The sequence below is a fragment of the Grus americana genome, chromosome 2 (assembly GCF_028858705.1).
Source record: "Grus americana isolate bGruAme1 chromosome 2, bGruAme1.mat, whole genome shotgun sequence".
Classification (NCBI taxonomy): domain Eukaryota; kingdom Metazoa; phylum Chordata; class Aves; order Gruiformes; family Gruidae; genus Grus; species Grus americana.
The window spans coordinates 168,092,791-168,116,269 of record NC_072853.1 but is presented as its reverse complement, the minus strand read 5'-3'; the positions used below and the strand labels follow the sequence as shown (position 1 = coordinate 168,116,269).

At 62.6% G+C, this 23,479-nt stretch overlaps 2 protein-coding genes across 4 annotated transcripts in view; one reads left to right on the top strand and one right to left on the bottom strand.

Annotated features, from left to right (window-relative positions):
- CCM2 (CCM2 scaffold protein) overlaps positions 1-13,194 on the top strand; it is a 39,159-nt gene extending 25,965 nt beyond the window's left edge. For 2 of the 3 annotated variants that reach the window (XM_054815030.1, XM_054815031.1), the window contains exons 2-10: positions 3,106-3,279; positions 3,427-3,510; positions 3,717-3,900; positions 5,282-5,418; positions 6,549-6,684; positions 7,135-7,192; positions 7,948-8,086; positions 8,561-8,699; positions 10,656-13,194. In XM_054815030.1, coding sequence (XP_054671005.1) covers positions 3,106-3,279; positions 3,427-3,510; positions 3,717-3,900; positions 5,282-5,418; positions 6,549-6,684; positions 7,135-7,192; positions 7,948-8,086; positions 8,561-8,699; positions 10,656-10,936 — 1,332 coding nt within the window. In that variant the 3' untranslated portion in view covers positions 10,937-13,194. Of the gene's footprint in view, positions 1-901; positions 995-3,105; positions 3,280-3,426; positions 3,511-3,716; positions 3,901-5,281; positions 5,419-6,548; positions 6,685-7,134; positions 7,193-7,947; positions 8,087-8,560; positions 8,700-10,655 lie in introns of those variants that run through there. The other variant, XM_054815032.1, reaches the window with a different exon arrangement.
- Positions 13,195-13,603: 409 nt separating this feature from the next.
- Positions 13,604-22,138, bottom strand: NACAD (NAC alpha domain containing). The gene is made up of 9 exons (XM_054815027.1): positions 21,731-22,138; positions 15,852-20,033; positions 15,220-15,456; positions 15,021-15,109; positions 14,838-14,921; positions 14,323-14,469; positions 14,086-14,217; positions 13,871-13,993; positions 13,604-13,749 (listed from the first exon to the last, which is right to left on the bottom strand). The coding sequence occupies exons 1-9, from the start codon at positions 21,807-21,809 to the stop codon at positions 13,735-13,737; spliced, it is 5,088 nt and encodes a 1,695-aa protein (XP_054671002.1). The 5' UTR covers positions 21,810-22,138; the 3' UTR covers positions 13,604-13,734.
- Between the last annotated feature and the right edge of the window lie 1,341 nt (positions 22,139-23,479).

Genomic DNA, 23,479 nt, shown 5'->3' with positions numbered 1-23,479 from the left:
GTTTTAAGGAGAAATGGGATCCTTCTCTCCCCAGACCTACCAACCAGGCAGCGTGCCGGAGGGGTTCCCTTGCATCCCAGGATGGGAACGTGCTCGGTGCGAGTGCTGGAGGGGCTGCGGGGGGGGGGGCGCCGGCAGCCCGGCAGGTCTTTGGGTGCTGCTTCTCCAACCACCCTCCTTCTTGCCTCTGCTCAACAGGCGGATTTCATCGGGGAAATCACCACCTTTGCCTTTTAAATTTGATTCTCCCTCTGTAAAATTAGCAACTTGTTTTCATTAATCCTCCGAGCCTGACTCTTGGGCTCACGTTCGAGCCTAGCGAGGCTCGCTTGAACACTTCGCGCTTTCCCAAAGTGCCTCCTGGGAGGCCTTGGCTCAGGCTGGGAGCTCTTAACCTCATTTCCAAGCTTTGCTTTTCTAACGTGAGCGAGAAACTTAAGGACTAAAAATATGGGCCCTAAAAAAAGCTTTATAGCCCTTGGTCTCAATAGATGTTGAATACCTTGGAGAATAAAGTAGCTCTGAAGCTCGGAGGAGAAACCAGGGTTAAAAACCGCCGTGGGCTGGGGATATTTGCATCCTGGGTGCGAATCTGGGATGTTGGGGAGTTTCCAGGGGTTTAGGGGTGCGGGAGGTTGGACTGGCTGGGAATGGGATTAAGCTTTGCAAAATGGGCATCTGCGCCTCACCTCACCTCGTGCCCGGCCCCGTTACTGCCAAACTTTGCTGGTTTTTAAACCAACAACTTTATTTTGTCGCCGTTGCTGCGTGTAACAGAAGGAAACTGTGGTTATTGTGCTTCCGGGCTGTGAGCCGGCAGGCGAATGAAAGCTCGCAGGTTTGCCAGCCCCTCCGCACGGGCCGTGAACTTCGGAAGCCCCTGAGATAAGGGTAACAGCTTCTCTCCCCCCCAGCCCTGGAGGTGCTTTTGGTGAGCCGCGCCGGTACGGTTTGGTTCTGCTCCCCGTAGCCGGGTTCTTCGATGGAGAACGAGGTAGGTGCTGGTTTTATGTCGCCTCCCGGAAATGCAGAAGCTGTCGTTGTTCCGCGTTGCGTCATGCCGGGTGATGCCTCCGCTTTGGATTTGGGTTCCCCAAATCCTCCTTCAAGGAGAACCTCTGGCTCTCCCACGGAGCTCGGGTGCGTGGGATGGTGGGGAATCCCTCCGCAGCGTCTTCCCAGCCCCGCGGAGGCTGCCTGCATCCTCGAAGGAAAAGCGAGAGTTTCTTCTGGTTTGCTCTGTATGGATTGGGCCGGATCCGGCAGCCTCGGCACAGAGAGGTGAACCACGCCAGAGCCGCCGGACCCCGGCTGGTGGAGGGGGAAGCGTCTGGGGGATTGTTGTGGTACATCTGGCCCCGGTGGCAGATTTCTGCATCTCTCTGCTTTTTGTTCCTAAAAGATGCTGGTGGAACGGGATCTTTCCGCACCGGCAGCCAAAGTTTGGGGTCGGACACCCTCGTAGTTGAGGTGGCAGAGCCGGGGTTGAGCCCCACGCTCCGGTCTTGCCAAACAGACTTGCTGCGTTCAGGATTTTCTCCTTCCTGGAGCCAGGACCGGTCCCAGCCCCTCGACTGGAGCCAGACGGGTTGCACAGCGCAGGGCGATGCTCCATTTCGGGCGCCCAGCTGAAGGGAGGGATGCTGCCCCTAAAATCTGCGGCGTTTGGCGGTGCCGGTCCTGCTGCCGCAAAGGCAGAGCTGTTTCACGAGGCCAGCATCATGTAGCTGTGTTTTCTATCCCTTTTGTCCTATAAACTCACTCTATTTATATCTCCCTGGTCCAAGGGACATTTTTCAGGGCTGGGCTGTCCCCGATGTCCTTGTGGTGCTTTGCGATTTGGTGAATACTATTCAACCAGGAGCTTTTCCATCCCTTTTTCCCATCCTAGTGCAACGATTTCAATTTATTTCAGTCTAGCTTTGATCTTTCTCGTTCCTGTCGATCTTTCACACTCGTCTACATCGAGAAAAGGGACAAGAGAGGCTGAAGCTGCCTGACGGGAGCAGGTCCTTGCGTTGGCTCCTGTGCAGGGAGGGACGCTGCTGGGAGCAGGTGACGTGGCGGTGGCATTCTCCCACCAAATATAATGTCCCACGGCAAGGCTCGAGCGGTTTAGGTGAAGGGTTTGCAGCAGTTTCTTCCTGATGGTGGTTTCCAAGGCAAGGTCCTGCAGCGGACGGCGGCAAGAGATGGAGCTGAGTTTGCGGTGGGGCTGCTGCTCTTTGAGGCTGCAAAGTACTCCGTGCTTTTCTGAGCAGGAGCGCTTGGTTTCTGTGTAATTAATTCACCTTTCGAAGCATCTTTTCTGCTTCTGCAGTTCTTTTTTCTTGCCCATGGGAAGGCCGAAGTGCGGTTGCCCTGAGGGGTGGGAAGCAGCCAGTTTCCCCGCTGTCCGCCCTGCGCCGAGGTGGAAGGCTGGTGGTGATGCTCCCTCTATAGCTGGAAGCCCATGAGTGCACGCTGCCGTTGGCTGGACTCGTGTTAGCTCCGATGTTTTTCCAAACCCAACAGTTGATGGTTTGGGAATCGTGAAGACCTGTTTTTTTTTTCCCAGGGGAGACCATCTCCTGGGTCCTGTACTCGCGTTTGGGGGGTCTCCCCCGAGACCTCGGACAAGTTTGCGGCATCTCTGCCTTTTCCTTTTGCAATCCTTCGTCGAGCTGCTCGCTGCAAATGCTTGGGTGATACATAAAATTGCGCTGAGGCGAGGAGGAAGTCTGCTGGTTTTGTGTGTGGCCGTGGCTCGCTCACTCTTACAGCTCTTAATATTTGTATTTATTCTTAACTGAAAGGTTGAACATCGTGACTTTGGGGGGAAAACATCCCATTTTGATAGCAGGGACTTATCAGCGCTTGTGTTCTTGTGACATGTGGCGGGAAAGGGGTTTTTCAGTGGAAGATCATGGACTTGTGGATTCATAGCTCCAAAAGCAGCCGGTGCGTGGGGTGGTTGGGGCTGGTGAAACCAGGCTGTGAGTACGGATGTGTGGGCTGGAGGAGGGCCGGGCAGTGGGTGCTGCTGGTTCCCCCCCTGTTTCGGTGCGGAAACTCCTTCTCTTGCCCTTAACCCCAACGTCCCGACGTTTCTCTTTCTCTCCTCAGCCTGGAATAGTGTCTCCTTTTAAACGAGTCTTCCTGAAGGGTGAAAAAGGTCGGGATAAAAAAGCCCAGGAGAAGGTTACGGAGAGACGGCCTCTGCATACGGTGGTGGTGTCCCTGCCTGACCGCGTCGAACCAGACGTGCTGCTGAATGACTACATTGAGAAAGAAGTGAAGGTAATGTCTGCCTGGTTGGGGCTCGTATATAACTATATATAGCGTTAGGATAACTTAAACGCATGAGAGATCTTCCATATGTAGGTGCATTTAGGAGCTTCTCAGTCGTGTACGTGCTGTGGTAATGGTTTGGTTCTTCTTTTCCAGTATTTAGGTCAACTCACATCCATCCCAGGGTACCTGAATCCCTCCAGCCGCACGGAGATCCTGCATTTGATCGATAATGCAAAGGTGAGCGCTCAGCCTGTCGAACCACCCGCTCTGCGTGGTCTCTATCCACCATGCACCATGGGGGGGGAAAAAGGCTTGTGGGGCATCCTTGGGGTGGGGTGCTGGTGTAACTGGTGTCCTCTGCCCTGGTGTTACACACGTGGGAGGGAAACCCGTTACCAAAGGGGAAACGTTTCAGCAAATCAATGGAAATACACTTATTTTAGAGAGCACACCAGCTCCCGGGGCAGCTAACCCAAGAACATGACGCTGTCATCAGTCTCTCTGCCTACAACATCAAGCTGGTGTGGAGGGACGGAGAAGATCTCATCCTCAGGGTCCCCATCCACGACATCGCGTCCGTTTCCTACATCCGAGATGACTCCTCTCACTTGGTCGTGCTGAAAACAGGTAGGTTATGGCCAGCACGGGCAGGCTGTAGCCTTGTGTTTTGGGGTTCCCGTGTGTTTTGGGGTTCCCATGTGTTTTGGGGTTCCCATGTGTTTTGGGGTTGCGGGGTAGAGCCCCACAGCAGCCAGTATTGCCCTCGTGTAGGACGACAGCCGGCCTGACCAGGAACGGGACAAAGGCGATGCTGCGTGAGAACAGACCGAAACAATCGGTGTCCTGCAAAGAATTACAGAAGGGTTTGGGTTAGAAGGGACCTTTCAAGGTCGTCTAGTCCAACCTGCCATGGGCAGAGACATCTTCAACCAGATCAGGTTGCTCAGAGCCCTGTCCAGCCTTACTGTGAATGTTGCCAGGGATCTGTCACCTCTCTGGGCAACCTACTCCAGTGTTTCACCACCCTCAGCGTAAAGAATTTCTTCTTTATATCGAGTCTCCTGCCTTGAGCTGTTTCAGTCCATCGTTTTCTAGCGGGGGTGGAGGAAGGACTGGGGGTACGCCATCTCCTGAGGGCGCTGTGACTCGCAGAAGAGCGAGCACTTTTGGGGCGATGAAGTGCAAGCTCACGTACAGCTTAGAAATCCCCCCCATAGCCTGTCCTCCGGCAGCTGCCGAACCCCAACCGAGAGCTGTCATTTACTGAGGACTATCTCAGGAAAGTCTAGTTGTTTATTCTGCATTTCCCACCCTGCTCGGGTCTGTGGCTCCTTTGGGGACGTCAGCGAGGAGGAAAAGCAAGGAGAGCAGGTAGAGGCAGCTCCTCCCGCCTGGTCCTCGTGCGTGTCAAACCTGCCCTGCTCTTCGCAACCCTCGTGCAGGTTCCTGGGAGGATTTCATCGCGATGTTGGACGTCTAAATGCCCGTGTGGAATAACCGGGGTGATACGCACCACTTCTGACACACCTCGCTTCTTGTAATACCTGGGGAAGGACCGGAATCCATCCCCAGCAGCTCTGCGTGTGTCAAACCTGCGTGGTTTTGGGCAGAGCTACTTAGAAGATGTAATGACAGAGACTTAGCGGATTATAAACCCCGTGACAGCAAAGGGCAGTCTATAGAATAAATGAGTAAGTGACTTGGCAGGCTGTAATTCTGCTGATGGATTTCCAAGGCTGGCTAAGCCATGGAAATGAAGCCGGCGATTTACGGAGTTGTCAGAAACCAGCTCTAAATTATCGGCTTTTCATTGACTTTGGCCCTGCGCAACGTTCAGGTGGAGTTCCCGGGCTCCTGAGCACCTTCCAGGGTGTTTTCTCCCGGCTACGGCATCCTCCGCTCTCCTGCTTCGGGGGCTGTGCTCTCCCCACAGACAGTCTGCTCGGAGGGCAGCTCGCCGTGTGAGCCTTGCCTCCCACCTTTCCATCACCACTTCTCTGTTTCTCAGCTCAGGACCCTGGGATCTCCCCCAGCCAGAGTCTCTGTGCCGAGAGCTCCAAAGCCCTTACGTCAGGCTCGCTGTCTGAGAGCGGGGTGGTTCCCCTCGAAGCTTGTTGCTTGGTGGTCCTGGCTACGGAGAACAAAGTAAGACTCAAAACGCTCCATTCAAACTCTGTCCCACGTTGGGTTTGCCTCCAGAGTCGCTCTCCGATTGCGACGACACTGAGACTGGGGTTGCTGGGAGGTTTTTTGGCCCTTAGATCGGGGTGGCCGCAACCTCTCAGGTTGACGGTGGAGCACCATGAAGCCCAGGGTGGCCTCATCCTGCTCTCATCAAGTGTCCCCTCTGTTAGGTGACCGGCTCCCTACCTGGCCGTAGGTTGTGTGACACACACAGGCCCAGTTTTAAGACTGCAGGGTGTGGGGTTGGGCTTTGCTGGCACACGAGGTGCTGCGTAGAGGAGGAAACCTGGTCCCTGCCAAAGCCCCGGGACCTGATTTGGACACGAGAGGGTATCGGAGGATGGTTTTCCCTCGGTAGTAGTGCCTGCTGCCCAGAGCTTTCTCCACCAGCGGAAAATCTGTGACGAGAACTGAATCTCTCCCACAATAGGATTTTGCTAAGCAGGGCATTTTGCTGCTGCTGACCTGGAAATTTGTTTCATCCAGTGTCTGGATCCAGAGATTTTGATCTCGGCCTGTGGGCTCCTACTTCTACAGCAGGAACCCTTTGCCTTCAGGGTGGAGTTTTGCTCACCTTGTTTTTGGCTCTAACACTCTCTGGGCTGCCTGCACCTATTTGGGATGTAGATTTTTGTAGCCAAAATCCCAGGGAGCTGAACTTCAGAGTAGGACAGAGCATCAGCGTGAAATCTGGGTGCTAATTAATAGCTGTGAGTTGACGACGGAGCATCCCATCTCCTATTGCTTGGGTTTGGGCAGTTGAAGAGGGCTGGGACGCTTCTCCAGCAGCGTGGGAGGGTGATGAGGGACGATCCATCGTCCCTCTCCTCTAGCACCGAGGAAAACCCCAGGGGACCGCAGGAGGTAGCGACGAGATTTGAGGTTTGTCACGGCCAGCCCTGGAGACCCAGCGGGTCGGGCGGTGTCCTGGATCTTGGACGAGCGGGTTCCCTCTCCTCGCTGGGGAGACAGCACCCTCACAGATCCAGCACTCCGCTGTCCCACACGGTGTGCCCGCCGTAGGGAGCCCAAGGGAAAGTCCACCTTGGTATCTTCTGCCTTCCACCAGCCCTTCTTCACTCCCTCCCCAGGTAACTGCCGAGGAGCTGTGCTCACTTCTCAGCCAAGTCTTCCAGATTGTTTACACTGAGTCCACGATAGACTTCTTGGACAGAGCAATATTCGATGGGGCGTCCACACCGACGCGGCACATGTCCTTACACAGCGGTAAGTCCGTTCTCTCCCTTCCAAGGGTCTTTGCATCTTCATTGTCCATCACCCTCCGAGGTCAGAGCCAGCCTGGTGGCTTCCCTCCTGCTGGGTATTAGGAAAAGAAAAACCCAAACCCTCCTCTGCTTTAATCGCCTGCGAGCTGGAAGAGCACGAGGGCCATCTCTTGCCTGCAGATGTTTCCCCAGCTGGGCTGTGGGCCATCGTCCTTGTTCCCCAAACTCTTTGTTTCTCTATTTCACGTGGATGGAGGCATTTAATAAAACGCTGCTCCATCCCTCTGCTGAGTCTGTATCCAGTCCTGACACAGCACGGCTCGCCCCAGCCCCGCTGCCTCTCACCTTCTGGCTGTGAAAGCCCGGTCGGAAATCAGTTGTGTTTGTGTAGGTCACGGGCTGGGAGAATTTCTGCCTTTCAAACTTCACGTCTCGAATATTTTCCTTCCAGATGACTCTTCTACAAAAGTGGACGTTAAGGAATCTTACGAAACGGAAGCAAGCACTTTGTAAGTGAAACGCTGTACACCGAGCTTGCTCAGCACTCAGGCTTATTAGTGCAGCCTCGCTGCCGGGTTTAAAACCCCGAGAGCAGGAACTGCTGCGCTCTGCACATTGAAAAGCTTCTGCTCGGTCTGGCTGAAACGTTGGACGGTGTTTTTACTGTCCGTGTGCGGTGCCGTGGTCCCTGCCTCTGCAGCATCCGTGGCTGGATTGTTCTGCCACCGGCGGTTTCCGGAGACGGTCACGTATGCGATGTATGGTCAGCAAAGCGGGGACACGATGCTCGCCCGGCTGCTTTGCCTCGGTGAAGTCCAGCTGGAGTTGGGAGAAATGGTTCCCCCCCCCAAACCATTTTATTTTGGAAACCTTTTCCATCCTGAGTCTGTGCCCGCTGAAAACCTTAATAGCATTTGTGGGCTGAAAACCTGACATGCAAACCAGTTGTTAAAATCGATTGATGCTATTCAAAAATTTCATGTTTAATGCCAAAATAAGGCATTTGGGGATTTTTTTTTTTTCCTTCTCACACTGTTCCACACAGGGCTTCATTTCCAGCTGGTCACCAAACCCATAGAGTTAAAGTCTCCGTGCTGTGTGGGACGCTCTCGGGAGCGGAAGGCTGCCAGCCTTCGTGCAGAGAGAGTGCGTCTCCATGTGCCTCTCCACTCTTCCGTGCTCTCCCATGCTGCGACCGACAGCGACGGGGACGCAGAAGGTGCCCAGGGAGCTCTGGAGGATTCACAATCTGTTTGTGTTTCAGTTCCTTTCCAGAAACCTTGGATGCAGGTGACAACTCCCCCTCTTCCTTCTCCACGCAACAGTCTCCGCACGTTAAGACGGTCAGTGAGAGCGAGCTGAGCACCACGGCGACAGAGCTGCTGCAGGACTATATGATGACGGTAGGGTGCCCTCGGGTTGCAGGACAGGGCGAAGGAGTTTTCTTCCCTTTATGGTGTTCGAATGCTCTTGGGATTTGGCCTCGAGGTGTAGAACGTGAAGCCCCTGCTGTGCAGGAACATCCCATCCTCCTCTTTTTCATGCAAATTGCGCTTGGATGCTTCACGGGACCTGAATGTTGGCTCACATCTTTCTGCTGCGGGAGCGTCCCCACCCCCTTGTCCCCTCTCACTGTGTTAGGGCATGTCACGCCGTCCGTGGCGCGCCAGGTCCGTCACTTCACGAGCCGCGGTCCCTGTTTGAAAGTTGCCAGCTCGGTCGTGAGTTCCACCAGCCTGTCCTGCTTTTCCGTCGGGATAAGCTGGTTCATTACTGCAGAAAGAAATTCAGTAAATGCCATGCCCAGGCTTCCCATCATCCTAAAAAAAAAAAAAAAAAAAAATCAGTGACCTTTGCGGTGTGCTTCTCTTCTGCAGCTCCGAACGAAACTCTCTTCCCAAGAGATCCAGCAGTTTGCAATGCTCCTGCACGAGTATCGCAACGGGGCTTCGATCCACGAATTCTGCATCAACTTGAAGCAGCTCTACGGGGACAGCAGAAAGTTCCTGCTCTTAGGTGAGGGTCACCTGCCGGGGATTCATCACGGATGACCGACGAGAGGGGGAGAGCTGGCATCGGTCTGCTCCCGAGCCCTCGTGACATGCCTGGTACCGATCGCCAACGCACGAGCAGGCTGGTGGGATGCGAGGGGGATGGCACAAAGATGCCTTGGGGTGTCACCAAGCAAGGAGCACCATCTCAATCCATATCTCGAATCCGTATCTTAAAGAGATCTCTCTTTCCTGAGGACAGCTGGGTCCAGCTAGCTCCAGCCCCCATCTCAGGGGCTTGAGTCATCCCTTGAGATGCTCTTCTCTCCCTCCTGCGAGCCGAGGGAGCCTGGGTACCTCCTCCAGACCAGCCACCAGGCTCTTACGGTAGTAAGAGAGAGGGCTCTGGTCCTTGGCCGGCTTTGTGGTGCCTGAAACCAGGCAATTCTGGTGTGGGATGCGCCGTTCATCAGGCGCATTGACCCCGTGCGCCCCGGCAGGGGAACAGGACCGTTTCATTCCCCTTCCCTAAAAGGATGTCGAGACCCTCGGGGGCTCTTCAGGTCCCTCCTGCTCAGACTCCCTGCTTTGATTTGGCTTTAATAATCTGAAACAAGAGCCTGTGGGGTGGGGGCAGAAGCACCGGGACAGGGTGCTGAGCCACCCCGCACCCCAAGTGACACGGCTGAAGGCCCCGTGTGCCAGCACTGGGCGGGGGGGGGGGGGGGCTTTCAAACAGCCCAGGGACCAAAGGGGAGATGCCTCTTGCCGCTGGAAAGCAACACCTTGTGTTTTCACCCTCTTAAAAGCGGATCTGAAAGCACTGAGGGTCGCTCGCTGCAGTCGGCGCGCTCTCTCGCCAGCCGGCTTCTCTTCCCTTTGTCCTGGGGATCCAGCAGCGCAGCCGGGCGCCTCCGCCAGCACAAAGGCGTTTTCTTTCAACGTTGCGCACGCGACTGACTTGCTTTTAACATCACCGCTGCCAAAGCCGGTGCAATAGCAAGATCGCCGTGCCGGGAGGCTGACTTCAGATCGGCTGCACGTCCCCAAAACGCAGATCTGACTTGCTTTTCCCAGCCGGGGCGGTCACGCCGGCACCGTGCTCTCCCGGGAGAGAGCGGGGCTGAACGCTGCCTGCTCCCCATGGCTTGCACCGGGGTGGGCAATGAGAGAGAGAGAAGCTAAGGAGCAGCAAGCCTTCTGCTCAGGCTCAGCTGATGCTGGAAACCTCCTGTAAAGGTTTTTCTTTCAAGTTTTTGAGTGCCCAGAGGGTTTTTTTCCAAGGGTTAGGGTCATGACTGTAGCCCTAAAGGCACGGCCGACTCTGGGAAGCATGGACACACACACCCACCATGAGGGGTTAGGGAGAGGTGAGGTTTGGCCTGGCAGCTGGAGAAAACACATTTAAGTAGCTTTAGCTTGAACAGTTGCCATTGAGGACCCTCACCCAACTTTTAATTACAAAGAAAAAGGAGTCGGTTACTTAAAATCCTCAAAGGATAATCGGCAGCATGGCCCGGTGACAGCCACGCTGCCGGGGACGGGATGCGCAGAGGGGACAGATGTTCTGCAGCTGCCCTGCCTGCACTGCTGCGGGCGCCCTTACAGCGATGAGCTCGGTAAAGCCCGTCAATATGTCTGGGCGTGGAATTAGCAGATGATCCTTTCGAGCAGGATTTTGTCCTCCGTGGGCAGCTGCTGCAGTTCTCAGGGGCGTAAGCGAGAGATGTGGCACAAGCTAGAGACTCCAGCCGTCCCTGTCCCCCCAAAACACGCTCCTCCACCCGGCCCCGTGCCGTTTCGGGGAGCTGGGGTGCGACATGGCAGCCGGCCTCAACGTCTAGGCTCTGCTGGAAGGTGCAGAAGCCCTGGGGAATTTCAGACAGCAAATCCCTGTGGAAACCTGTCTCGGGTGTCTCCGTGCTGTGCGAAACATGCTGGTGCTAATGATTTCCTTCTCGCATTTTCTTCCCCGATCCAGGTCTTCGGCCCTTCATCCCTGAGAAGGACAGCCAACACTTCGAGAACTTCCTCGAGACCATCGGGGTGAAGGACGGCCGGGGCATCATCACAGACAGTTTCGGGAGGTACAGGCGGACTCTGAGCACCACCTCCAACTCCACCACCAACGGCAACGGCGCTGCCGGCAGCTCGGACGACCAGTCCGTCCCTTCGGAGGAGGACGAGTGGGACCGAATGATCTCGCACATCAGCAATGACATCGAAGCCCTGGGGTGCAGCATGGACCGCGATTCCTCCTGAGGGCGAAGTGGGGGGACGCTCCCCCTGCCTCGGAGAGACCCCGCAGCGGTGCCTGGACCCTGACCGTCGCTCCGGAAGAGGTTTTGGGGCTAGATCAGGATGTAACTACTCTCCCATCCTTGTTAACAGCTCCAAGCAGCAGCCGGCCGCTGTCCTCTCACCGTGCCGACACGCTGCGGTGGAGGACCCCGAACCAACCCTGGTTTGGTTTTACCGGCGCAGCGGTGAGCGAGGCCGGGGAGACGAGTCGGCTACAACCCTCTGCCTGGTTTACAGTTTTGCACACAGTATCCCTCTTGTAACTGCTCTCCTCTTCCTCCTCTTCTTCCTCTCCCCGTTTTTGAATGAAGTTTACCACAATGTGAATTATTTAAACCTATTGTCGATGTTGTCGAAGCATTTCGGCTCCAGCCCCGCAGGAGAAGCTGCCGATGCTGCGGTGGCAGCGAACGCCGGCCGTGCCCCGAGCTTTGCGCTTGGGCTGCTGCATCCTGCCCTGCAAACCCGTTTCCAACGCCCCCAGCTTTGCTCAGGAATAGTGGGGGGCCCCGGGGAGGTGGGGGGGCACACAGATGCCATTTTACCTGCCAGCAGGCTGGGGTGCAGGCAGCTGCCGGGGCATCACCTTCCTGCCGAGCACAAGGACTCACTGCATGTGTGTGTGTGTGTCCCCGAGTCTGAGGGACCCCACGGTCCTCCAACACCCGTCCTGGGGTTCATGGTGCTGGCAGGAGGTGACGGGGGGCTGCCAGGGCTCCCCGGGGACCCTGCTGTCCCATGTCCCCTCCTGGGCCACCACAGGGACAGGAGAGCTGATCCAGGAAGCTGGGGGGCTGCAGGGGGGTGTACATGTTGTATATATTTTACAGACAGTTATAAATACACACTTATTTTTTTAATCTGTAGCCCCTGCCTGAGGAGCGCTCCCAGGCAGAGGGAGGTGCCCCATGGGGGGCACCGGAGAAGGGTCGGGGGGGGCCCCCAGTTATCCTAGAGCCACAACCAGGAGGGTGACGGGGCTGGAAGAGGGATGGGGCAGCCCAGGCAGCACCCCAGGGATCAGCCGGGGTCTCTGGCACCCATGGGTGGCCCTGGCTGGGTCTGTGCCTGTGCTGGAGCCCCCCCCCCAAGCTGGGGGTGCCCGGTGAGGGGGGGGCTGTGTGTGCTTTGAGGCCAGACGCTGGCTCAGCAGTCTGGGGGATCCAGCCTCCTCCTGCCCCTTCCTCCGCTCTTTGTCCCCAACGCCCCCGCTGTCCGTCCCAGGGGGGAGCAGCCTTCATCCCCCCATCCTCCCCCTCCCCAGCCATTTCTTACCTGCCCAGCCCGGGATCGCAGGCACTGGCCCTCGGTACGATCCTGCACGGAGCTGCCATCCTGCCCCCCTCCACTCCCGGGGGTCCCCACGGCCCCCATCCCTCCTTCCCCAGGACTTTAGGGGTGAACGTGCTCGAGTCACCCCGGTGCTCAGGTGTGCAGCTCCCTGGGGAGCCGGGGACTCACCTGCCAGGGGACAAGGGGTGGCTACAGCCGGCGTCCGCCCTCCAACAGCCCTTTTCCTTCCAGTTTTGGGGTTGATAAACTCCGGAGCAGGAGGTTGGGGGTCCCAAAGAGGGTCCCCCCCAGCCGCTGGGGGAAGGGGGTTGGCCAGGCCACATCCATCCTGGAGAGCATCTTCCCTAGGAGCAAACCTTGATGGAGAAGCTCCGAGGTTTCCTCCTCCTGCCGTGGGGTTTTGCCGTCCGCCGTGGGAAGGGGAGATGAGGGTCCTGGCTCCAGCCCCCGCCTCTCCGACCCCGGGGTCCTCTGGAGTTGGGGATGAAGGTTTTCCTCCTCCTCCTCCCTCCCAGGAGGCAGCGGCTGGGAGTGCTCGGAGCTGGGGGCAGGTTCTTAGTGCCTTTTTATGATTTACAGGTTAAAAGCAAATCGCACACGTGGATGTTTGAGTCATTAAAGACTTAAATTTGGAAAAAAAAAGCCCTATTTTTGACATGATTGTATACGGAGAGCTATAAAACAGAAGCTGTAACAGCTCGTGGTGGGGTTTGTTTGGTTTTTTTTTTTTAATACTTCAATGGGAAATGGGAGTTAATTCTGGAAATAACCCTGTGTTGTAGCGTTCCGGTGGCAGCAGCCGGGGGTTTGTCACCTCCACTCCAGCCCCGGAGCGTCCCCAGCCCCGGTGGCACCAGGGGCCGCGGCGGTGGCTGTGTATGTATGCTTAATGTACGGAGTATGTGTTACAGGTAAATATAATTCTGCACCCGACGGTGGTCTGTCTCCTTGCTAAAGCCCTCGCTCACCTCAAAGCTGGGCTTTGCCAAAGCCCGGCTTTGTTAAAACGCCTCGGAATTAAGCACCGGGAGCAAAGTCCTGATGCCCGACGGCCTCAGGAGCATCCTGGGGCTCTGCCCCCCCCCCCCCCACGTGCCCCCCAACACGGCCGAGCCAGGGGCTCCCAGCCTGCCCCGTGCCACTCACCCCCGCCTTCCCCAGGCACCCCAGCCCAGTCCCAACCCCTGCACCCCCCACTGCTGGAAATGGGGGTGCCTTGAGCCCCCCCAAACACCTCCAGAGACAGGAACCCTCAGATACGGGGCTAGGGGAGCCATGGGGCAGCCCAGACCCCCCCCCCCCAAAAAATCACCGTGAGCGGAGGCGGGGTGCGATCCAAGTGATACATGAGGCCATTTATTGAGCGATACAGATGCGGAGGAGGAGGATGGGGGGGTCAAGAGGGAGGATGGGGGGGCAGGGAGTTACTGTGCATCTATACAGGGGGGCCGGGACACCCCCGGCCGCTACATGGTCAGCTCCTGTGGGACAGAGAGCAGAGCGTCAGGGACCCCCCCAGAGCACCCTGCACCCCCAGTTCATGCTGGGAGAGGAGGGGGGTACCCCCCCTTTACAGGCCCCCCCCCCCCCCAGGCCACTCACCATGATGGCGTTGACGATGTCGTTGTTGTTGTGCCGAAGCGCCCGCACGGCTTTGGGGCGCGAGACGTTGGCCTGGGCCATCACCAGCTCGATGTCCCTCACCTCCAGCCCCGTCTCGTCCACCTGCGAGGGGGGTGGGACAACACTGTCACCCCCCACACCACGTCCCTGGGACACAGGGGGGGGCCCCTCTCTGCCCCCTCCCCAGCACCCACCTCCTCCTCCTCCTCGCTCTCCTCCTTGATGGTGAGGGTGGGCGCCGTCTCCGTGATGAGGGGCGAGTGCTCCATCGGCACCTTGAACTTCTCCGCTGCCGCCTTGTGCACTTGCTGCGAGAGGTCCTCAATCTGCGGGGTGGGACGGGGACAGGGTCACCCATGTGTCCCCACGGGCCACCAGCCCCAAGGATGGGACTCCCCTGCACCCCCTTCATCCCCCCCTACCCCCATCACCTTGGCTTCCCCGAAGACGATGTAGATGTCGGACGCGGGGCTCTTGAAGACGTCGGGTTTGGTGATGACGAAGAGGATGTTCTTGGACTTGCGGATGGTGATGCGGGTGACGCCGTGGATCTGCCTCAGCCCCAGCTTGGACATGGCCTGGGGAGGGGGGGGACACACACAGGGTGACCCCACATCCCCCTGCCCAGCATCACGACACCCAGAGCAGCCAAGGGGGGGCGGGGGGGGCTCCAGGCCCCCAGCAACACCCCAAAACCTCTGGGACGAGAGCAAATCCAGGGATGGGGGACAATGTTGTCCCCCACACACAGCCAGGCTGAGCCCCCCCAAAATGGGGGACCCCCACATCACCACCCCATTGCTGAGACCCCCCAGCATGACCCAGAGTCCCCCCAGAGCGGGGACCTGCCCCCCAACACCCCAAGGCTGCCCCGTGCCTGATCCTCCCCCCCCCCGCTCCAAGCCCCATGGGGGACCCCCAACCCCCCCGGGGGGTCCCGTCCCACCTTCCTGGCCTTCTTCTCGCTCCGGCTCTGCTTCGCCTTGCTGACCGTCTCCTCCCCGGTGCCCAGCGAGTGGGTGAGCTGCGCCTGCCGGAGACGGGGGGGGAGTGGGGTGTGAGGGCAGCCCCGGCCCCACCGCCCAGCAGGGTCCCCACTGCCCCCCCTCAAAAAAACCCCCCCCTATACCTGGGTCTGGGCTGGCAGCGGCTCCGAGCCCTCGGGCTCCTCCAGCTCAGGGATGGACTCGTCGTTACTCTCCGACTCGTTACACGACCCTGCGGCCAAGCAGAGGGGTGGGATGGAGACGGGCGCTCCTCTGACCGCCCCCCTTAAAATATAGGGGGGGGACGACACGGACACCCCCACAGGGACCCCCCTCCCTCACCTTTATGGTTGGCCTCGCAGCGGCGGGGGGCCGGGGGCTGCTTGTCGTGGCGCAGGGCGATGCCGGCGGCTTCCCGCAGGCGCTGGATCTCGGGACAGGGGTACGGGGCCTCCGCCTCGCTGGAGGAGCTCGACTCCGACTGCAGGGACCCCCGGGGGGGCCCCCGGCTGCCCGCGCTGCCTGTCCCTGCCTGCCTGCCCCGCGCCTCCTTCTCCTTGCACGGGGAGGGCTGGGGGGCTGCGGGGAAGGGGGGGGTTGAGCTGGTGGTGCCCCCCAAAATCCCCTCCGTGGGGTTGAGCCCAGGCGGCTCAGCCCCGTCACCCACCCTGGGACCCCCCAAAGGGGACCCCCAGCACCCCACCGGTGGGTGATGCCCACCCCGGTCCCACGTGAAACCCCACAGCAGGGGGGGTGGCTGTGGCAAAAGGGGGGGGCTGAGCTGGTGCTGCACCCCAAAACCCCCCTCCATGGGCTGAACCCCACCCGCTCATCCCCACCAGCCACCCCAGGTCACCCCCAAAGGGGACCCCCAGCACCCCACCAGTGGGTGAGGCCCACCCTGCTCCCACTTGACACCCCAAGAAGGGGGTTGGGGGGGGGGGGGGGGGGCTGTGTTTGGGGGTGTCTCTTACCCTCGAGGTGCTTCCTGGCGGGCGGCAGGACAGACGGACGCTCCTCGCCGGCGGGGAGCCCTGAGGTGTCCTGGGGGCCGCGGGCCGGATCCGGCGACGGCAGCGACGGCGCGGCGGCAAGAGGAGGCACTTGGCTGAGTTTGGGGAGCAGAGGGCGGGGGGCCGGCGGCGGGCTGGGGGGCTCAGGAGGGGCCGCTTCCCCTGACGGCTCCGGGGGGGGCTCCGGCTGAGCGTCCCCCCCTTCGCCAGCACCCGGAGCGGGCTGGGGGCTGGATCCGGCCCCTGCCGTCACCCCCTCTTCCTCCTGCTGCCTGGGGGGGGCCGGGGACTCACTGGGGGGGCTGGGGGGGCCGCTCTCCCCCGCAACTTTGGCATCGGTTTCCCCCGCAGTCTGGCCAGGGGGCTCATCGCCCGGCCGAGGGGTTGGGGGTTCCTCTGGCCCCCCATCTCCAGGGGGGCCCTGCGGGGGCTCTGCCGGCACCTCAGGGGGCTCCGGGGGCCTGGGGGGGAGGCGGGGGGCCGGCAGGTCCCCGAAGGAGCCCCGTAACATGGCGGTGACCTGCTGCCGGTCCTCCCGGCGCTGCCAGGCCGCCCCGCTCTCCGAAAAGGCACCGGGTGGTGGGAGCAGTTCGAGGGGGGCCGGGGGGACCCCCACATACACCTCCCGCTCCGAGGCGGTGAAAACCAAGGGGGGGATGGCGGGGGGCGAGGCGGGCAGGCAGAGGGCCAGGCAGCGACGGGCAGCAGCGTCCTCCTCATCCTCCTCCTCTTCCTCGGAGGAGGAAGACGGGGGTCTGGGGGGGGCGGCCGCCTCCCCCGCGCTGTCCTCGGGGGCGGTGAAGAAGCTGGAGTCAGTGCGGGAGCGGGAGGTGTCCAGCAGCTCCGGGGACGACTCCTCGGAGGAGGCGGTGGTGGCATCCCACTCCTCGGGGGCTTCGCCAGCGGCCCCGGCGGGACGCGTCGTTGTCCCTCGCGCCGTGGGACAGACGGTCACCAGCTGCTCCGGGGGCTCGGCCTGTGCTGGGGGGGGTGGTGGCATGATGTCATCCGGCAGGCTGGGTGTCACTGATGGCGCCAGGTCGGTGGCCGTGACGTCCGGCTCGTCCAGGGGGCTGGGTGTCACTGATGGCACCAGGTCGGTGGCCGTGACGTCCGGCTCGTCCGATGGGCTTGGCGTCACCGATGCCACCAGGTTGGGGGCCACAGCGTCCTGCTCATCCGGCAGGCTGTCGGTGGCTGCAGCATCCGGCTCGTCTGGTGGGTTTGGTGTCACCGATGGCATCAGATCAGGGTCAGTGGCCGTGGTGTCCTGCTCATCTGGTGGGCTGGGTGTCACCGATGGCACCAGGTTGGGGTCGGTGGCCGCGGTGTCCTGCTCATCCAGCGGGCTGGGTGTCACCAGGGTGGTGGCCACAGTGTCTGGCTCATTTGGTGGGCTGGGTGTCACCGATGGCGCCAGGTTGGTGGCCGTGACATCCAGCTCGTGTGGCGGGCTGGGTGTCACCGATGGCGCCAGGTTGGTGGCCGTGACATCCAGCTCGTGTGGCGGGCTGGGTGTCACCGACGGCGCCAGGTCAGTGGCTGCAGTCTCCTGCTCCTCTGGTGGGCTTGGTGTCACTGATGGCACCAGGTCGGGGTCGGTGGCCACGGTGTCCTGCTCATCCAGCAGGCTGGGTGTCACCAGGTTGGTGGCCACAGCGTCCGGCTCATCCGGCGGGCTGGGTGTCACCGATGGCACCAGGTCAGGGTCGGTGGCCGTGGTGTCTGGCTCCTCCGGCAGGCTGGATGTCACCGACTGTGCCAGGTCAGTGGCTGCAGTGTCTGGCTCCTCCGGAGGGCTGGGCGTCACCGATGGCACCAGGTCAGCAGCCACGGTGTCCATCTCATCCAGTGGGCTGGTTGTCACCAACGGCTCCAGGTCAGTGGCTGCGGTGTCGGTCACCAATGGTGCCAGGTCGGTGGCCACAGTGTCCGTCTCGTCTGGCAGGCTGGGTGTCACCGACGGCGCCAGGTCGGTGGCCACGGTGGCCGTCTCATCTGGCAGGCTGGGTGTCACCGACGGCACCAGGTCGGTGGCCACGGTGGCCGTCTCGTCTGGCAGGCTGGGTGTCACCGACGGTGCCAGGTCGGTGGCCACGGTGGCCGTCTCATCTGGCAGGCTGGGTGTCACCGACGGCGCCAGGTCGGTGGCCACGGTGTCCATCTCGTCTGGCAGGCTGGGTGTCACCGACGGCGCCAGGTCGGTGGCCACGGTGGCCGTCTCGTCTGGCAGGCTGGGTGTCACCGACGGCGCCAGGTCGGTGGCCACGGTGGCCGTCTCGTCTGGCAGGCTGGGTGTCACCGACGGCGCCAGGTCGGTGGCCACGGTGGCCGTCTCGTCATGGCCATCGGTGGCTGCCAGCTCAGTGCTCCCCGTTCTCACGGTGCCAAGCTCATGGTCACCGTCACCCTCGTCGTCACCATCGCTCCCATGGCTGCCCTGGGTCTCCCCGTTGGCCGGTGCCATGTCATTGTCCCCCAGCCCATCGCTTTGGGGGTCCCCAAGCTCCCCGGAGCAGGGGCCGGGGGGCTGCAGGATGCTGCCGCCGACCGCCGGCTCTGTGCCGGGCCGCTCCCTCGGCGCTGCCGTGCCGGAATCATCCTTCAGCACCGGCTCCTCCTCGGCACCCGCCACGGCCTCCTCCGGGAGCTGGGGGGGCTCCGGTAGGGGACACCCCCTCGAAACAGGGTCCGGCTCCCGCAGGACGTCAGGCTCCAGGGCTGAGGCCTCCTCCAGCTCCAAGGAGGAAGAGGAGGAGGTGAGGAAGGTCTCGCCGTCCGGCTCCACACCGTCTTCTCCGGAAGGTGCCGGGGGAGTCTCGCTGCCTTCCCGCTCTTGCGCCCCCAGCTCCAGCCGCTCGGCACCGAGGTTTTCCTTGCCGGCGTCCTCCGTGTCCGGCGCTGCGCTCGCCGGCTCCTCGCCGCGTTGGTGCCGGGGGGAACCCTCTGCTGAGCCCGAGCCGGCCAGGGCCGTCCCGGCGTGAAGGTGGAGCTCGATGCCGCCGTCCCCAGAGGCGCCGGTGGCGGGGGGCGCAGTGGCGGTGCTGGGGGGTCCCCCCTCGGTCCCCATGGCGTGGCGCTCGGTGCCGTAGAGCCGCTCGTCTTCCTCGCCGTCGTAGGCGGCCGAGTCGGAGGAGGCGGAGGTGTCGTCGCGGAAGGCGAAGGACTCGTCCACCCCCTCGGTGATGGAGGTCTCTGACAGCGAGCGCAGGAAGGAGGCCGAGGTGCTGCCGCCCTCCTCTTCTTCCTCCTCATCCTCCTCTTCCTCCTCCTCGCCGGAGAGGGGCAGGGGGGCTGTGCCGGGGGGCAGCAGGGCGATCTCCACCGCCTCGGCCTGGAAGAGCAGGCTGCCGCGGAAGGGCAGCAGCGCCGCTGGGATCAGACCCGCGCCTGGGAGCCCCTCACCCCCCGACATCTCCCACTCCTCCTCCTCCTCATCCTCCTCCTCCGGCGTCTGCCCATCATCATCCTCATCCCCGGGCGGGGCAAAGGGCCCGTCGTCTTCTTCCTCCTCCTCCTCCTCAGGAGACGGCGGGGTGAAGGCAGGGGGATCCTCCAGGCAGGTGGGCAGCCCCGCCATGGCGTCAGCTTCCACCATGCCTTCGGCCTCGGCCACCAGGTTGGGGGAGCAGGACGGGGAGGTGCTGGCGGTGCCGGAGGAGCCCCAGCTGCCCCCCTCGGCCGTCATGTAGGAACCGGAGGGGGAGGTGGGGGGGGAGCAGAGCCCCTCGCTCTCCCCGTCTGTCTGCTCCTCAGGGGGGGGCGGCAACCGGGACCCCCCAACCCGGATGGGGGTGGAGGGGGCCGTGAAGAAGAGGTCGGGGTCCAGGGCGGCGGTGGCGGGGGGTCTGCCCGGGGGGGGCTCGGCCGCTTGGTGCTGTGGGGGGTCTTTGGTGGGAGCGGGGAAGGGACAAGGCACGGCAGGTGGGGGGGGACCCCCCCGGAGCTCGGGGGCGGCGGGGGAGCGCGTCTCCTCCCCCATGACGATGCGGGTGTCCAGGGGGTCCGCGGGCAGGGGGGGCCGGCAGGCCTCGGCAGGGGGGGTGGCGGCGGGGGGGCCGGGGTCGCAGCTGGCCCCCTCGGGCTGCGGGCGAGCCTCCTCCTTGGCGGGCATTGGCGGGGGGCCTGTGGCAGGCGGGGGGGCTGCGGAGAGAGAGGAGACACCCCCCCTCAGTGCCAGGACCCCCCCAGGGACACCCCATGATGGGGGGGGGGGGGACACAGCCAGGACGCTGCCATAGCGGGGGCACCCAGCCATACTGGGGTCCCCCCACCCTGGGGTGGGAGAACAGGGTGACCCCCCCCCCCCAGAGGACCCAGGGGGGTCACCACAGGGTTAGGGGACACTAGGGGTGACTCTGGGGGGGGCACCAACAGCCCCCCCCCCCCCAGCCCCTGGGTGGGGGCACAAGGATGCAGCTGCATTAAAGGGGGACCCCAACATCCCCAAGCAAGAGGGGTACCTCCAATGGGGGGGGGTACCTCCAATGGGGGGGGGGTACCTCCAATGGGGGGGGGGTACCCCACTTTCCCCCTGAGCCAAACCCCTCCCCTGCAAAGAGCTCTGTGCACCCCCCCCCACACTGAGTCTGTGGGTGCTCAGCCCCCCATTACCCAGGTGAGGGGGGGAACCAATGCAGCCCCCCCCCACTCCACGGGCACCCCAAACCCCCCCTTACCGGGAGCCCCCAGGGACAGGTCCATGGGGCAGGAGGAGCCGGGACCCACCAGGACCCCACTCCAGCACCAAACCCCGCAGACCCCCCCGGCCCCCCCGGGGGCGTTATATAGGGGGGAGAGGGCGGGGCCGGGCCGCGGGGGCTGCTGGGGAGGGGGCGGGGCCTCACCTGGTATTTAGCAGGCAGCTGCCTGCACTGGGGCAGGTGTGGGCAGGGGGGTTGCGTTGTGGCTCCCCCCGTACCCCCATTCCCCGTGACGGTTTATTGTTGGGGCCCCCCCTTAGATCTGGGGGCTCCTAAGGGGTTAATTTAGGGGGCAGCCCCCCCCCCCCCCGCGCTGTGCCCCATCCGGGGGAGGGGGGGGGGGGCGCTGGCTCTGCCCCATGGTGGGGGTCTGGTCCCTTCCCCACTGCTGCCTGGCTGGGCCCCACCCCTGGGGGGATGTTTTGGGGTTCCCCAGCTCCCCCCTGCCCCCCCACAGCTGCCCTGAGGGGGACACACCCCCCCCCCCCCGACACCCCCATTTGGGAGAGCTGCAGCCCCCCGTGCCCCTCCAAACACGGCTCCTGGGGGGAAACTGAGGCACAGAGGGAGAGTGGCACTGGGGGACCCCCCCCCCCCCCCGGCGGTCCCCAGCCCCACGGGCAGGCAGCAGTGAGCCCTCGGGGACCCCTGCGTGGGGTGACCTTGGGCCACGGCTCTGCGCCGCCCCGTGCCTCAGTTTCCCCACCCGGTGGTCCCTGGGCAGGGGGGGATGGGGATTGGGGGGGGGGGCGGGAATCAACGTTCCCGGAGCACAGAGAAGCACCCCACACCCTGCCCCGGGTCCTGCTGGGGCCTCTTGGTGTGGGGGGCACAACCAGAGGTGGCCACGGCTGGGTGCTCCCGGGGGGGGGGGTGTGTGAAGAGGGACGGGGTGTCCCCAAAGTCACCCCCCCCCGCCTCGTCCCGGGGGTGCTGGCTGCTCGGGGCTGCCGCCGTGGCCGGCCCTGCGCCCTCCATCCTCCATCCCTGCATCCCTCATCCCTGCATCCCTCCGTCCTCCATCCCTCCCTGCGTCCTGCCATCCCGCATCCCTCCGTCCCCGCATCCCGCATCCCTCGGTCCCCGCATCCCGCATCCCTCCGTCCCCTGCTCGCCGCGGCCTCCCCTCGGCCTCACCTGCCTCCGATCCCTCCGGCATTCCGTTTTCCTTCTCCAATCCCCCCAACCCTTCAGTTTTCACCGATTCTCCGGGCATGGTGATGCCAGAGCCCGGCCGGCCGGCCCGGGCGGCCGCCTGCCACCCCGCTCAGCCGCCGGCACCCTTGGCTCGGGCTGGACGAAGGCGGCTGCGCCGGGAGAAGCGGAGCATTAGTGGGGCTCCGGCGGGGGGGCCGGCAGCAGGATCAGCCCCGTCATCCCAGATGATGTCAGCAGGATTTTTTTTTTTTTTTTCCCCTGGATTTTTTTTTTTTTCCCCTCCTGCCTTTTCTTTCTCTCTGATTTTTTTTTTTTTTTTTTTTTTTTAATCTCTCCGGCGGGGAGAAAGCGGGGTGTGTGCCAGGCACTGCGGCGGTGGGAGGGGAGGGAAGGGCCCACCCCGGCGCTGCTTGCATCAGCTCCGGTGGGGGGGGGTGGGGGTGGAGGGGTGGGGGTGGGGGGGTGTCCCCGGCCTCAGTTTCCCCAACCCCGGGTGGGATTGATGAGAGGAGTGATGGGGATGGGATTTTTGCCTCCCCCCCCCCCAAAAAAAAGGGGGCTGAGCATCCAGCGGTGTTGTGGGTGCGGCTGCTGGGGGGAGCAGAGCCCCCTCCCCCCCCCCAAAAGCAGCAGCGTGCAGGCGGCGATGCCAAATGTACAGGGGGACCCTGGTGTCCCCACCCCGCGTGTCCCTGGGGCATCGCCCTGCGCCCGGGTACCGCCGGGGAGGCAGGATCGGTGCCTGCGTGGTCTCCATGGGAACGGCCCTTCTCCTCCTCTCGTCTCCATGGCGATGGTGAGGAGGATGGGGACGGTTCTGTGGTAACGGGGGGGGGGTACCCCCCTCCGGGGCGACCCTGGATGGACAGACGGACGACTCCTTGGGAAGGGGGAAGGAGCCGCCCGGGAGGGACGGGGCACCCCCAGACCCGCTGTCCCAGTGTCACCCCACTGCCAGACCCCCCGGTAACCGCCCTGCGCCGCGGGAAGGGGCAGCCCCCCTCAAAAGGTGCTGGGGGACGGGGGAAACTGAGGCACGGCCCGAGGGCAGGCAGGGGGCATGGAAGGGTGCTGGTGCCTCCCACGGGGCACAGCGTGAGGCTGGCAGCTGGCACCGGCATGGCGGGGTGCTGGCTGCCACCCCGGGCACGGAGCGAGGTTGGCGCCGATGCCGGCCCTGCCGCGACGCCGGTGCCAGGAGCAGCCCCGAGCCGTGACTCAGCAGCTCCCGGCTGCTTCCAGCACCTCGGCATCGCCGCGGCCTCCTCCCGGCACCGTGCCCCCGGCCCGTGGGGTGGCAGAGCAGCAGGAGAAGGGCTGCGGCCCCAGCTGGGGAGGGGGCACAGCCTGGTGTCCCCGTCCCCCCCCCACCAGCCAGCCGGGCTGGGAAGGACGTGGCAAGGACCAGCAGCGTCCCGGTGGCCAGATGGCCGCTAATCCGTCCCCAAAGCCCTTCCTGGCAGCCGGCTCTGGTGCGTCACGGCACGGAGGGTTTTCCTGACACACCTTGTGCCCCCCCCCAAGCCCCGGTGCACGTGCCCTGTGAGACACGGGGGACGCCGCACGTGTGCGTGGGGGTGCAGGGGATAGGACGGGGAAGAGCCCCCCACATCCTGGGGCACCGGGTTAGAGCCCCCCCCACGTCCCGGGGGTCTGCCGTGCCCGCTGCGGGGGTCCCGCTGCTCCGGTGGAAGCGGCACGGCCCAGGAACCAGCCCTGCCCGTCCTC